The 16,203-nt window shown below is 32.3% G+C and overlaps 2 protein-coding genes across 2 annotated transcripts; one reads left to right on the plus strand and one right to left on the minus strand.

Annotated features, from left to right (window-relative positions):
- Positions 1-7,861: 7,861 nt before the first annotated feature.
- Positions 7,862-10,607, minus strand: TRIADDRAFT_60863 (uncharacterized protein; the record flags this gene model as incomplete). The annotated part of the gene is made up of 2 exons (XM_002116846.1): positions 7,862-9,138; positions 10,547-10,607. The coding sequence occupies 2 exons, from the start codon at positions 10,605-10,607 to the stop codon at positions 7,862-7,864; spliced, it is 1,338 nt and encodes a 445-aa protein (XP_002116882.1).
- Positions 10,608-14,517: 3,910 nt separating this feature from the next.
- Positions 14,518-15,525, plus strand: TRIADDRAFT_3750 (uncharacterized protein; the record flags this gene model as incomplete). Its single annotated transcript, XM_002116790.1, has 2 exons — positions 14,518-14,692; positions 14,870-15,525. Coding segments are annotated over 2 exons (831 nt in total), but the record flags the coding sequence as incomplete, so codon positions are not given.
- Positions 15,526-16,203: the final 678 nt, after the last annotated feature.

Consider the following 16,203-nt stretch of genomic DNA (forward strand, 5'->3'; position numbering starts at 1 on the left):
TGTTACAGGTGACGAGGCAATGGCACTGATCATTTGTGGATATGAGCTCGGAGCTTTTAATTTTCAAACAAAAATATTAAAACATAAATACGCACGGTAGTGGTTAATTTTAAGTTACTAATTAAATTTAGATATAATCTGCTATATTCTAAAGAGGGGTAATCTTTAATGTTAAAATTTATTACACTTTATTTTTGTTAGTTAAGATTATTCACCACAATAAAGAATTAAAAATATGTCTAGGCATAACGATTTCCTGCTGAAAAGGGATAACTAATTGTATTAATATAGTTAGAATAGATGGATTATCGAGTTACCGTCTTCATGGCTTGTAGCATTAATAATGTCACTAGCTATACCGTTATAGCCATACTTTATGTTATATGGTATGATTTGGTAGAAGTAAGTATGAGATTCATGTAGGTTTATCGAGTAAATTTCCGTTTCAAGTCCGTCGTATATTAAGGTCGAGTTATCGATTGTCCCATTTGTTGAAGAATTAGAAATCCATTGATACACACGATAGGCAAGAATACCATTTTGAATGTTTGGCGGTTGCCACACTATTTTAATAGACGTGGAATTATAGCCTAGAGCATACGGATTTCTAACAGAGCTTGCAGGAGCTATGGAATAATATAAGCAGCTTTTAAAATTATATATTAAAAGATCCATATCAGCTAATCACATAATATGCGCCAACTCACGTATAAATGATTTTAAATTTCGGTTTATCATTACATCTTATTGCTTAATAATCCGTTCAAAATAATTCCAGCGCCTCATTAAACACAATTACCTGATTCATCTGTCCTGACTGATAAAACTTCTTTTCCGCTAACTCCAATGGCATTTCTAGCCCATATTTGCAAGAAATAAGTAGTATATGGTGCAAGATGATAAAAAATTGTTAAGGTGCCGGTACTAGTAATTATACAGTCATTATTGCTTAAACTTGACAAGCAAGTACTGTTTAATGTTATGTTTAAATGATTATAAAGTCGAACTGTATAGTTTGTTATTGGAGAAAATCCATCAAATGCAGGAGGTAACCATGACACTGTCATATTTGTAGCTGTTACGTTCGATATATGTGGTTGTCGTATAGACCATGGCGATTCTACCCAAATACGATTAGTATAAAAATGATAAATTAGAATACGCATAATGTTAGTAGTACCTTTGTGTAAAATAGATATTCCTACAGTAGTATTAAGATATAATCACAAGTGCATTAAATACCTTGAATCATCACTGTGATCTCTGGAGATGTAGAGGAAATATAACCATTGCTAATATTACATAAGTAATTACCAGCATCTTCTCCTATCGATGAATTTAATTTCAACTGACCAATAAATTCAGTTCCATTATTAATAAGTATAAGCGAAATAGAATATCTATTTTGTGTCAGTATTGTATTATTTCTTAACCAAGATATTTCAGTAACAGGTGGTAGGCTACTTCCACGGCATTGTAAGATCATTGTGTGGTTAATAGGTACCAAATTTGGGGTTATGGGATTTTTAAAGCTTGGAATAGCTAAAGTATATCCGGTGTAAACGTTGAAAACTTAAGATTACTTTCTGAATATACCGAATCAAACGTCTAATGCCATATATTCACGAAGCATGAAGACACTGTAGTTTCGCTACACATACAAAATTTATAATTTAAATCAGTAAGTTATGTTAGAGTAACGGCTTTGAAAAACAACAAACACCGCGAATGAACTGTTATACATGTACTTAAATTTAAACAAAAATAAGTAAATAAAGTATCTTCTAAGCCATTTGCAATTCTGTTGCATTGCTGGTAAATGGAATTACTATGATCATTTAAAAGTAAACATCTATGAGTAAAATATGAATAAACTATAAATACGGTTGTATATGTATATAAAAATTACCAAATGTAAATTGTTTTTAACTGTGCTATATCTGTTACGGTCAATCCCGATAAAAGTGAATAATTGTAAACTGCGACGATAAGCTATTATGAGCTAGAAGATGCTAGCGGTATTGCTAATTGCTATAGCTTTATTAACGATGTTATTATAATTATTGATAATGCTTACTTAATAAAGAATTCCATTCAGTACCGTACAGTATAGTTAGCCATGAATTTAGCATCAATAATCAAGATATCAAGTGTAGTAACGATATGTAACTAATAAGAATATTTGAAGAAATTTAACTTATATCTTTTCGTCAAATAAAGCATTGACTTTAAAAAAATTTTTTCTGCTTACCAAAAACTGTGACAATCGCGCTGTTACTAATAGTAATTCCTTCGGCAATGCTATAACGGCACTGATATGATGCTTGATCGTCTAAGGTTACATTAATGATAGTAATGCGACTGTAGATGTAATTATTCCGAATGAACGTGCTGTTGTTGACATCTGACATAGGATTTCCATTCTTGAGCCATGTTATACTTGACACTGGATAGCTAGTCCCGTTACAATTCAAGGTATAGTCTTTACCATATAGTATATTGGCGCCCTGTGGATGTTGTGTTATAGTAGGATAAACTAGATTCAAAAAGTATAAATTATTAATTATTTAAATACTGCTCTTTCTAAATATTTTAAAATTGAGCTCTTTATACTAGTACTAATATCAGTTTCTATCATTATTTTCATTTATAATTACTAGTAAAGTTCCGTTCAAATGAACAGGTATATATTTTTCACAAAGCAAGACATGAAAAGGAAATTCACAGCCAGATTGTTTCTTACTACTGTATATATGCTTCTTCTGGGAGCTATACTGCTAAATCAGTTCGATAATATTAATTTCCTGTTAGCTTACAATCTTTTAAAAAATCACATGATATATCATTATACAGTAAGGTACCTCATCCTTACTGGTAATACTGATATGAGTGCTTACGCCTTAAAACTGTATTTTCTCTTATATATAAGCGCAAATGAAATCTTTATGTAAATTCTGAACACGAGTATATGTTCTTCAACGTGACTACCGAGTGATAAATCTTCGACCACGCACCTCTCTAAAGTGCTTGGCTTAAATACCAGCAGAGAATCAATTTAAAACGCAACGTCTCTCTTATAAAATTCGCTTCTTAAAGCAGACCTCAGCAAATAATTTTAAAACTAATTACTGTGGAATTTATGCAACGTAAGATGCAATAATAAGGAGTACTGTATAATAAAGTAGGCTCAGTAACAGCGTATAACAAATTACAAGCCTCGGATAATGTATCTGAAAATTTTGCAAATCACTACGACTGCAGTATCTCTTAATTCACTTCTAAATAACAGTATTTACCAGTTGGTAAAGAATTCGTAGAATCAAATTATATTAATGCGATAGTACTTGTGCAATGCTATCAGTGGTATTTGATCGAAAAATTACGATCCTGGTCCCAACTACATAATATAATCTAACAATAAAAGTTAAATATGCAGCTTAGTAAAAGCGATGATACTTCATGATCTACGAGTGCATTAATTTAAATTAAATAATTAATTAATGCGATACTATTATCTTTAATAAGTTACATTTCTTAAATTATTAGCGTGTCGTTATTCTTACTAGTGATATTTACTCAAAGCCGTTACCATGAGAATTCTTACATTATTCATACTTCCAAACTATGCAAGATAGCACTTGCAGCACCTGAGTGTATTTCACTACAATATTTCTTTCCTATCTTAATTTATACTGTGTTTAAATACTTTTCTCGTATAAATTAATATCTAAAAATTAGAATAGTAGCTAAATACTGAAGCTAGGTAATTATATAACAAGAAAACTACTCTTTAAGTTATGAAATATTTCGGTCTCTAAAGGAAAGATTATATAAGTCTGATACCGATAGCGACTTAAGCGTCTGATAAGCGAGAAATGACTCGATTTTGTAATAAGTAAATGAACCTGCGAATGATTATAGTTTAATATTACACCAGTAGTCCTAAATATAATTATTTTATGCAGAGCTAAATTAATTCATACATTAAGCATTCGATCTAAGTTCAACTCGAGTAAACTAAATAGTAATAAATTTATTCTAATTTCATCGATATAATTATATTAAAAAATATCATAGTGTGATATTTAAATTATTTTATTCACATACATCAATTATAGACTCACCGATCACTTTTATCGATGTGTTATTACTTCTTGTCGATCCAACTGTGTTAACGTATTCGCATTGATAATTCCCCATATCGTGTATAAACGTTTCTGTAATAACTAAACGACTATAAATATAGAAACCTTCGACTATTGTCGTATTCTCATAGTTTATAACAGGGATTCCATCTTTTAACCAAGTAATAGTAGATATCGGCGAGCTTGTCGCGTTACACTCTAATACCGTCGTGTTACCTTCATACACAGATATGTTTGAGGATTGTTCAATGATTCGCGGCGCATCTATAGTCCGTCAAAATTTAAAATTATACCCAAATTAATACGATATGTGCATAGTAGATATCGATTAACAACAATAAGGCAATCATTTGTTTCTGTAAGTTTTTTGTATGATTCTCTTTCTGTAATTAATTATGCTACAATATGTTATCGTCAAGTACAAGTTTGAATCATTTCTTATGGAGAATAATCAAGTTTTATTCTAAAATTACAATATTATTATTAACGCTTATATACTTGTATTTTATGATAGTAACTTACATGGATAGATTCTAACAATTCGTATACCGCCTAAGTGACCGTATCCCGCGCTATTTTGACTCCAGCCGTAGTTAATTAATCCGTATAATGCGTTAGAATCGTTATGAGTTATTCTTATTCCGCCAATTGTAACAGGAACAGATGCAGCAACATAAGTTTCGTTAACAGTATTTGTAAGGATTTGTCGCCATGTAATACCTTGTAGTATTACTCCGTTTAGCATCAATCCGTTCTTATATTTGTTTTGTATAGTAATCAACGCATAATTTCGATCAGTTCCTATATTTGTAAGAGCAGACGGCAAGAATATATTGTAATCTCGACTATATTGTTCTATTGCTGGTACAATTGTCATGAATGGATCGCTTTTAGTATTATCTACTTGGCCTCCTTTCGCGAATTGAATAACTAAGCATGGCTTATCGCATGTAACATACGAACTATCACCGCTGTTTAACTCAAATTCTACAAAATCTCCTCGAGACAGTTGATAATTTTGAGATGTTACTTTAACACTTACTGTCGTATTATCATGACCGCCGACAACACGATATACATCACCAGCTGTTCTATCAGCGAATGTCGATATAATATAGTTTTTACCAAGACGTGTAATAGGTAAATGAAATTCTTGTATACTACTACAGCTTCCCACACTACTAAATATACGTGTACATTCATTACCAGTCAAAACTCCAACATCTTTATCGGAATAGACAATAGCGCCAGATATGTCTGTTGTCGCTTTTAAATGAAATCCTTGCGAAGATTGTAAAGTAATAGATAAATTTCTACTTCTTGAATAATATTGACCAGAATAGTAAACACTCACTGGGAAACTGATATTAAGATGTGTGTCGGCGTACTTAGCGATTATTAATAGTTTGATATTAGAGTATGGTTTATACGCAGCGACAACATAATTCTTATCGTATAGATGACTCGGTAAAACTAATGTTGAAGCCATTTCAGGATAATCTATATAAAAACTACTAACTGTTATATCTTCATCTGAGACGATATGAAAGATTTTAGAAGTCAATTCAGAATTAAAAATAAGTATAGTACTTGCGATTGTTAGTGTTTTTGATTCATACGATGCAATAGTGTATTCATTAACCGTATTAAGAAACTTATTTGTAACATTGACAACAGCTGGCTTATTATAACTTGTTATGGTAAGATAATATGATTGCCTGGTATTCATTCTTGGATAACCCACAAAAAACTCTCGTCCCGAACTTTTCTCAACTTTCGAATCTAGTAAACATAAGAACATACATATCTTAGTTAATTAACTACTACACAGTACATTGTAATCTTATCACCAGTACTATCTCTATTATATTTAAATTTAACAAACTTGTCGTTATAATATTACATAAATATTTATATAAACAATAATATACTCTATCGTAAAGACATCATCAGTTACAGCATAGCTAAACAAGTTGATGTAATTAAGTATTATATGTATTAATATAACTCTTGGTAATATCATAAACTATATACACGATATACGATACTAAAATACTACATGTCACTGTACGAGCGACTGTGAAGAGTTAAGTAACCAAGTTTAGCGAGTTTAATATTTACATATAGTGATCACAATTACTCACACTAGGAATCACTGACGTTACAATATGATGGCGTGTAATAGTTATTCTTATATAATAATTGTTTATACTACAAGCTCTTGTAGTCGTAGTTCTAGCTAAAAGTAGATCGAAAGTGTACTGAAATAGTTCTGTGAATAGACATAATGTAGTCTGATTAGGTAATAACAATTGATACATGTGTATGTCTATGAGTATTATTGTAAGATGATTTATCAATGTTAGCCGCTGTCGACGTGTATAACATATATAACATATATATAAGCCCGACAGATAGTTGAGTAAAATCAGCTCGCTAGCTTTATCTGATGTAAAGTTATAAGCTCATAAACTATTGTCTCTATTTGTACAAGTTAACCTTTGCGTTATCTTGTTACATAGCTGGCTTATGATACTGTAACACTGAGTTTCAATCTCGAAACTAAACTTTGTGTTTATGTAGTATTGATTTATATGCAGTATTATTAAGTACAAGGTATCAATTATAGTATTGTTTAGGAAATCATGTAAACCAGTTATCAGTTACAAAAGTATTGTAACTATATTTGTTATAGCTACTTTAAAATATCGTTTTAACAATTATAATTTTTACTGTAACTAGAAATATCTAAACTATGATTCTATGCATTATACAGTACTTACCGTAAACAGTCACAATTGCATCTTTACTTATAGCCGTTCCTTCTGTATTTCTATAACGACATTGATAGAATCCTCTATCGCGTACAGTTGCTTCTCTAACAGTGATACGACTATATATGTAAATGTTATCAATCGATGTAACATTATCGTAATTCGATATCGGATATCCGTTTTTGAGCCACGTAATGCTAGATATCGGATTACTTTTTCCATTGCAATGTAAAATCAGAGTGTTGCCATAGATAACGTCGGCGTTTTGTGGATGTTGCGTAATTACAGGATATACTATATTCAAATTAGATAGATAACAATAACTTAATTACACTATTCAATGTACAGTATGTAATAAGTTTATAGAGTACAATAAGAATATCGAGACTATACATAAATAATATAGACTCACCGATCACTTTTATCGATGTGTTATTACTTCTTGTTGATCCAACTGTGTTAACGTATTCGCATTGATAATTCCCCATATCGTGTATAAACGTTTCTGTAATAACTAAACGACTATAAATATAGAAACCTTCGACTATTGTCGTATTCTCATAGTTTATAACAGGAATTCCATCTTTTAACCAAGTAATAGTAGATATCGGCGAGCTTGTCGCGTTACACTCTAATACCGTCATGTTACCTTCATACACAGATATGTTTGAGGATTGTTCAATGATTCGCGGCGCATCTATAGTCCGTCAAAATTTGAAATTATACCCAAGTTACTTAATACGATATGTGCATAGTAGATATCGACTAATAACAATAAGGCAATCATTTCTTTCTGTAAGTTTTTTGTATGGTTCTCTTTCTGTAATTAGTTATACTACAATGTGTTATCGTCAAGTACAAGTTTGAATCGTTTCTTGTGGAGAATAATCAAGTTTTATTCTAAAACTACAATGTTATTATTAACACTTATATACTTGTATTTTATGATAGTAACTTACATGGATAGACTTTAACAATTCGTATACCGCCTAAGTGACCGTATCCCGCGAGATTTTGACTCCAGCCGTAGTAAATTAATCCGTATAACGCGTTAGAATCGTTATGAGTTATTCTTATTCCGCCAATTGTAACAGGAACAGATGCAGTAACATAAGTTTCGCTAACAGTATTTGTAAGGATTTGTCGCCAGGTAATACCTTGTAGTATTACTCCGTTTAGCATCAATCCGTTCTTATATTTGTCTTGTATAGTAATCAACGCATAATTTCGATCAGCTCGTACATTTGTAAGAGCAGACGGCAAGAATGTATTGTAATCTCGACTGTATTGTTCTATTGCTGGTACAAATGTCATGAATGGATCGCTTTTAGTATTATCTGCTTGGCTTCCTTTCGCGAATTGAGTAACTAAGCATGGCTTATCGCATGTAACATACGAACTATTACCGCTGTTTAACTCAAATTCTACAAAATCTCCTCGAGACAGTTGATAATTTTGAGACGTTACTTTGACACTTACTGTCGTATTATCATGACCGCCGACAACACGATATACATCACCAGCTGTTCTATCAGCGAACGTCGATATAATATAGTTCTTACCAAGACGTGTAATAGGTAAATGAAATTCTTGTATACTATCACATCTATCCGTACCTTTAGGTATATATGCACATGTATTACCAGTCAAGACTCCAACATCTTTATCGGAATAGATAATAGCGCCAGATATGTCTCTGCCCGCTCTTAAATGAAATCCTTGCGAAGATTGTAAAGTAATAGATAAGTTTCTACTTCTTGAATAATATTCACCAGAATAGTCAATACTCGCTGGGAAACTGATATTAAGATGTGTGTCGGCGTACTTAGCGATTATTAATAGTTTGATGGAATAATATGGAATATACGCAGCGACGACATAATCCTTATCGTATAGATGACTCGGTAAAACTAATGTTGAAGCCAATGCAGAATTAAAGATATAAAAACTACTAACTGTTATATCTTCATCTGAGACGATATGCACGATTTTAGAAGTCAAATCACTTGCAACAATATTCATAGTAGTTGCGAATATTAGTGTTTTTGATTCATACGATGCAATAGTGTATTCGTCAGCTGTATTATCAAACTTATTTGTAACATTGACAACAGCTGGCTTATTATAACTTGTTATGGTGATATATTGTGCTTGGGTGGCACTCAGTTTTAGAAAACCTATAAAAAACTCTCGTCCCGAACTTTTCTCAACTTTCGAATCTAGTAAACATAATAACATTGATATCTCAGTTAATTAACTACTACACATATCGTAAAGACATCATCAGTTACAGCATAGCTAAACAAGTCGATGTAATTCAGTTTTGTATGTATTAATATAACTCTTGGTAATATCATAAACTATATACACGATATACGATACTAAAATACTATATGTCACCATACGAGCGACCGTGAAGAATTAAGCAACATACGCGTATACATACAGTACAATGCACTATACCGCATACAGTATCCCTTCAACGTTCCAAATGAAAAGGCCCAATATCCCTCGAGAACAGCGTAGCACGGCTAAAATCAACTGTGTGAGATATCGTATTTACTACTCCAGTGATGAACAAAATCGTAATGAAAAGGTAGCGGATGCATCATTAGAAGGAAAATTGCAATCACGATACTGAAATTTTATACCCAACCGAACTTAAACTTATCAGTAAACTATTTCGCCAGAAAAAAAATTCTGCGACATTTCTTACGCAATATACTATTTCTATCTATATATGGTATGAAGATGGTAACGTATTCAATCGATTTCACACTAAATACGTACAGAACAAACATCAATTCTCAGTTGTTGAGTCGTGCCATAGTAAAGTATTATAAGCATAGATACGATATTATAAATAAACTCGTATTCTAAAAATAAATTTATTTGCAGGCCATACTATTAATTAATGTGTACTGTATAAGTAAATACGGTAAATAGAATTGATTATGTATTAACTTTTCCATTGGCCATCTTCAAATCAGTGCTTTGCACGATGAGGGTCTAGAGTATGGTATCATGGTTCTCAAAGGATTGAAATTAAAGAATTTTTGGTCTAGAGGATAATTAAGGATTTCAGTACGATGTTAACTTACATTTATTGTACGATGACATAATTATTTCAAGAACAAATAATTTTATTTTTTGTCTATAGCTAATATAATATCTTAACTATTTAGTCGCGATGCCTATCATTATAATGTGTCTAAGGATCGCTTGCGTATGCAAGCAAAGCTTGCTCTGTCGATAACAACCGTTATAAGAAAATGTAACAATCAAAATGACTGTGTAGAAAACTCTATAAAGATTGTATGTTCATTCAATTTTCATCAGAGTATTGCATCAAATCAAAATTGAAAGGCCCAAAGGCCACCCTTAGCGATATAACGAATACTGTTTTAAAAATCAGTACTCTGCAGAAATGACTACCTTACAGCTATTTGTTTTACATGAAGAAATCTTGAGGTTAAGGTACTGTAAGAATCTTATACTGACCTATTGAAATGAACCCATAATCACAGCTATCTATCAGTAGTATAAATGCCCCCCGCGCTGCTCGTTTAAAAGGTTGGGTGGGTGGGATATCACATTTCATTCTGTATCAAATTGATCCTTACTGACCTTCTTGCAAAGATAAGCCTACTAAATACAGGATAACCAGCCATCTTAACAGCGGCGCCATCATGCCGTTTCTGTACTGTAGGTACAAAGACTACAAAATCTATTACATAGCAAAGCAAAAGACAACTATCAGCATAAAAAAGTGAGAATTTTCGATATTTTAGCAATAGATGCAATTCAAGATGTGGATAACATAGATTTTGAATTAGCGTTTTTCAGCATCAGCCAGTTCAATAAAGAAGACTTGTCGATTGTAGAAGGACGACTATTGAAATAAGGAATTGGTTGCATATCTTCTAAATTTAGAAAGTACAGCATACGCTACGTGAACGACTATATTTACTGCCTGTTGATAAGGTCGTTAGCAATAGGTATACAAGGTTTCACATCTCATTAACCGATTACTAAATAATTATTAAGTGTGCACGAGTATTACATTGCTGCTTGTAAGGACAAAATCTTAAAACTTAATGACTAAATAAAGGTTCTTAAATTAAGAACCTACTAGCATAAAATGATGCTTATGCCCTTAGAAGGCTTAGATAAATTTGATACATAGACTGTTAATACCAGGAACTAAACTTTGTTGTGGCTACATGCTTGGTATTACAACTCTAAAATACTAATTTGATAAAGCACTTAAGAAAAGCAGCATAATTTACATTAAGCTTACGCGTATTTAATTGTATTTGATAAAATTCAAGTAAAATTGCATGCAGCAGAAGAAATGATGGAACATATACTGTATCCTCGTTAGTACTATTTCTGGTTGACTGTAAAATTCTTATGCTATGCACCTACAAGATTGTCATCTATAGCTTTTAACATACCTAAAAATTTCACTTCGTATTCAATTTTATGAAATATCGAGAAATCGTTTAAATGATTTTTCTAAATCAGTGCATCAGGATCGTAGATTTACCGATCGTTATGCGTAGATTTTACGAATTTTGTCTATTTTAAAAGCGCTGCAGGGCACTTACTAGAATAAATTGTCTAGAATCCCGCTATGACAGCTTCTAAAATGCCTATAGTCTAACATTTATTATAAGGCTACTACAATTAACGACCCTACGCTATTGTAATAAATTTTACAATCTAGCAATAGCGGGTAGCATATCCCGCAGCTATCATGCTATCATGGGGTTTTGATCCGATCCAGCTGAGTAGTAAATTAGCATAATTAATATCAAAAATATTACGGTAAATTTGCGATGAAAACATAAAGCTTGTTAAGCTGTGATAATGTAGTCTTATTATTCTACAGTAACTATTCTTCGCCAAATTTTAGTTGATTATATTCGATATTAAGTTCATGATCAACTATCACGCAGTGCAGTCGATTTTAATTAGTGTTTTTAAGTACTCGAATTTACTGTAATCTTTTAATTAATAGGTTGTCTAGTTAGTAACATGATGGAAATAAAACCCTTAATGCTGGTAATTAATCGGAGACTAATGAAAGATAGTACAAAGTAACATTCGTCGCCTAGATTCCTATCCCGGCTACGTTCAGTATAGCACCGTAAATCACAATTGATCAGACTTTTCGCTATCCATAAGATGTCATCTTTTTGATCAAGGACTGATAAAATCACCATAACTTTAGTCATCTTGTACAACGTAATTGTGCTAGATTTTATGTATCAATCTATTTTTGCGATTCCTTGTGGTTTAGTCGTGGAGCGACGCACCCCATATTTGATTATGTGGATTGCTGTATTTGATATAGTCAAGTTACTAAGAATACATATTTTCGTGAAGCTAATATTAGATGATTGATAACTACTCTATTCGAAATTGTTGATAACTAATATTAGTATTATCGTAAAATAATATTCTAAAAGTATAATATTATAAGAACATAATCCGTCAGCAAAGCAACGGGAGTTTGTATAATTATAACAACGTAATCCGTTTGCATAGCAACGCAAGGCCGAGTCACGTTTGAAGTATTATTGTAAAACAATATTCTATAAGTATAATATTATAAAAGCATAATCCGTCAGCAAAGCGACGGGAGTTTTTGATATTATAACAATGTAATCCGTCAGCATAGCGACGGGAGTTTGTACTGATGAGGTTCTATTTAAGAAAAATTATTTCATTTGATGATTTATGTCTGATTGCAGACTAATCAAGTTGTCGTAAATGGATTTAGCGAAATACATTTAAGAACTGCAGAGATGAGCTCATAAGGGAGAAGAGACTTCACTTCACTCTGAGCTTGGAATACTTTATATTTTAGACTAGATTCTTGCAGTAATCAATTATTGCTCTACTATTCCTAAAACCTTGAAATGAAAGCCTTTTAAAATCTAGCATTGACTAAGACAGTTATTGTGAGACACTTTAATTACAGGTCGACATAAAAAAGTACTGCAAATAGTAACTGTTGCGATACGTAGTAAACTTTTTATTCCCTAAGCTAAAGCTATCCGATCATTCTTTCATACAAATCCGAGCCAAACAGTATCCATCAGTATCGTTCTCCAGCGATACAAGATTAATTACCACGATCGCCATTGTAAGATGTAAAGTCAAGATCGTAAACAGATCATCACTAGCTCTTGAAAAATTCATAATAAATACTCGTTTCGTCACAATTTAAATGGAAGAAACTATTGCCTTCTTCCTTAATTAAAGTCTTACGTCACTAAATAGTATGGTTACCATTTCCATAACTTAATAGCCGCTTCTACTAAGAATAACTAATTCACCATCTTCTTTACAATTTACCAAACATCAACTATTTATGCCTTTTCAGATTTGATATAACAAAGTATTATGTTGAAGAACTACGTATTTATGTTGATTTGGTAACTTTATTACAGTAGCATAGTCATATCTGATAATCTTGTATGACAAGGATAATAGTTATATGTTATGTTATATAACATTGGTTAATCATATGCATAGCTTTAAGTCTGATGAGGAATCTATGCTGTTATTTCTTTACGTAAGCGCGTAAGGCTATCTTCAAATTGTGTACTTCTACTTTGCCATTGCAACAAGCGACTCAAGATCAGATTTTTTTATGCTCCTTTTAAGATATTCTATGATTAAAGCTTAATTACTAGATTTGTCATGTTTGTTAACGACCTCTAATCAAGCCTAGACCGTAAATAGGCGTAGTTGTTGCTTTCCTATATATGCGTCGAGAGAGTCTGCTTGAGTTTAACCTTTACCGAAAGCTAACACTATGCTGTATTAGACAGTACTGTGCAACTTGATAATTTATTATGAATTCATGAAGTCCCTGGTTATGTATATCTATCTTCAGATACATCAAGATAGTAGTCCATGAGGGTGCATACTTTTTTCTAGTTTAAAGCGCAAATATAGCTATAAAAGTTAAAGTACTTATAACCGAGTCAAGTATGGTTGGATATAGAGGTAAAATTAAAATGGATACAAGAAGACTATCGCAGTCAAGCAATTCAACTCAAGCGGGGCCAAAAAGCTTAAAATATTCAAGTGGGAAAAAATTTGCTAAAGTCTGGAGGCAAGCAGTAAAGAATGGTGACAAAAAATTTTTCTTAAGAATTCAATATGATCCATTTGTCATTAGTACAATCACTACAACGGCTGAAGAACACTCGCATATGTCTTTTATGGCTAAGCTTGTTAAAAAAAATAATTTAGCCATCTTGGAAACCATTTTACAAGCTATACAGAATCCAAGATTGTTGGATAATCTAGCACAAATGGCTTGGAGAAGTAGAGAAGAAACTGCAAGGATAAAAACACTAAGAGCCGCCAGATTGCTTCAGAAAGAAACAAAAGCTTCCACATTGCTTCAAAATGAAAATGGAAGCTATACTGAATCCGTGAATCGAGATATTCAGGCTGCCTATCAGGATCAGGATAAAATTACAAACTTAGAAGATGATTCTTTAGTCTGCGAAAATCAAGAACATATAACACATTTAAAAAATCAAGGATATTTATTACACTTACTAAAAGCTCAAGATAATGATGGAAAAACTCTTTTGCATCACGCTACTAAAAAGAACAATGAAGATATTGTTAACCTACTTTTAGAACATGCCACTATGGTAGATAATCAAGATCGTGATATTTGTTCAGCTTTGGTAAATATACAAGATCATGATCATCATTCAGCTTTATCTTATGCAGTAATAAGTAAAAACGAAGAAATAGTTAAACTGCTTACAAAGCATGGTGCAGATACAAATATTAAATTTCAAGATAATTACAATATTCATTTACCATTCACTTTTACTTCACCTGGATTTTGTTTTACACTTTTGTTTATTGCGGTTTCACAAAACAATTTTAATATAGCCAGGCTCCTTATAGAAAGCGGAGCGGATGCAAATATTAGTAATGACGATGGCACAACTCCTTTACTTTATGCAGCTAAGCAAGGACAATTTGATATAGCTAAACTACTTGTAGATAATGGAGCTGAGGTAAATATTAAACAAAATAATGGTAAGACCCCCTTATATAATATAGAATTATACCCGAACGGCGGTTTTGATGATGACTTTGAAATCGTAGATGCAGAATTAGTTGAATTTCTTATTAATAGTGGTGCAGAAATAGATTTTAAAGATAGCAAAACACAACATTTTTTTATTTTTTTTGCTCAAGAAAATAATATGATAATGGTTCGGAAAATTTTAGAAGCTGCAGAAAATTATGATGATTTAAAATTTATTCTAAACGCTAAAAGCGATTGCAGAAAATTAGCTCTACACCATGCTGTAGAAAGAGGTAATGAGGAGATTGTTGAACTGATGTTAAAATATGGTGCTCCAGTGAATTTTCGAGCCTGTAGAGGCAAAACGGCTTTGCATTACGCATCCGAGAGTGCCTATGTGAAAATAGTTAAAACGTTGATAGATAGAGGAGCAAGAATACTTATGAAAGATAGAGATGACAACACAGCTTTGCACTATGTTGCTAGAAAGAATGTAGAAATAGTTGGCGAGTTGTTAAAAGGAATAAGAAATAGAGAAAAAGAATATATTCCAGGGCCATGGATAGATCAAAGAAGGTTAGTTGAATCACAGCAGCAGGCAGTTAGTAATTTCCTTCTTATACAAAATGATGATGGCAAAACAGCTTTGCATTACGCTGCTGAATCTAGTAACACAAAAATAGTAGAAGAGCTGATAACCGCAATAAGGCCGCAAAAATGTATAGAACTCGAAGACACTATAGCGCAGGAGGAAGAAATACAGAAAATAAGAAGAACAAGAAATGGAGAAAAAGAACATATGCAAGGGCTAAGGGTAAATCAAAGAAAGTTAGCTGAATCGCAGCAGCAGGCAGTTAGTAATTTCCTTCAAATACGAGATAATGATGGCAAAACAGCTTTGCATTACGCTGCTGAATCTAGTAACACAAAAATACTAGAAGAGCTGATAACCGCTATAAGGCCGCAAAAATGTATAGAACTCGAAGACACTATAGCGCACGAGGAAGAAATACAGAAAATAAGAAGAACAAGAAATGGAGAAAAAGAATGTATGCAAGGGCTAAGGATAGATCAAAGAAAGTTAGCTGAATCGCAGCAGCAGGCTGTTAGTAATTTCCTTCAAATACGAGATAATGATGGCAAAACAGCTTTGCATTACGCTGCTGAATCTAGTAACACAAAAATACTAGAAGAGCTGATAACCGCT

The sequence above is a fragment of the Trichoplax adhaerens genome, genomic scaffold (assembly GCF_000150275.1).
Source record: "Trichoplax adhaerens TRIADscaffold_18 genomic scaffold, whole genome shotgun sequence".
Lineage (NCBI taxonomy): Eukaryota > Metazoa > Placozoa > Uniplacotomia > Trichoplacea > Trichoplacidae > Trichoplax > Trichoplax adhaerens.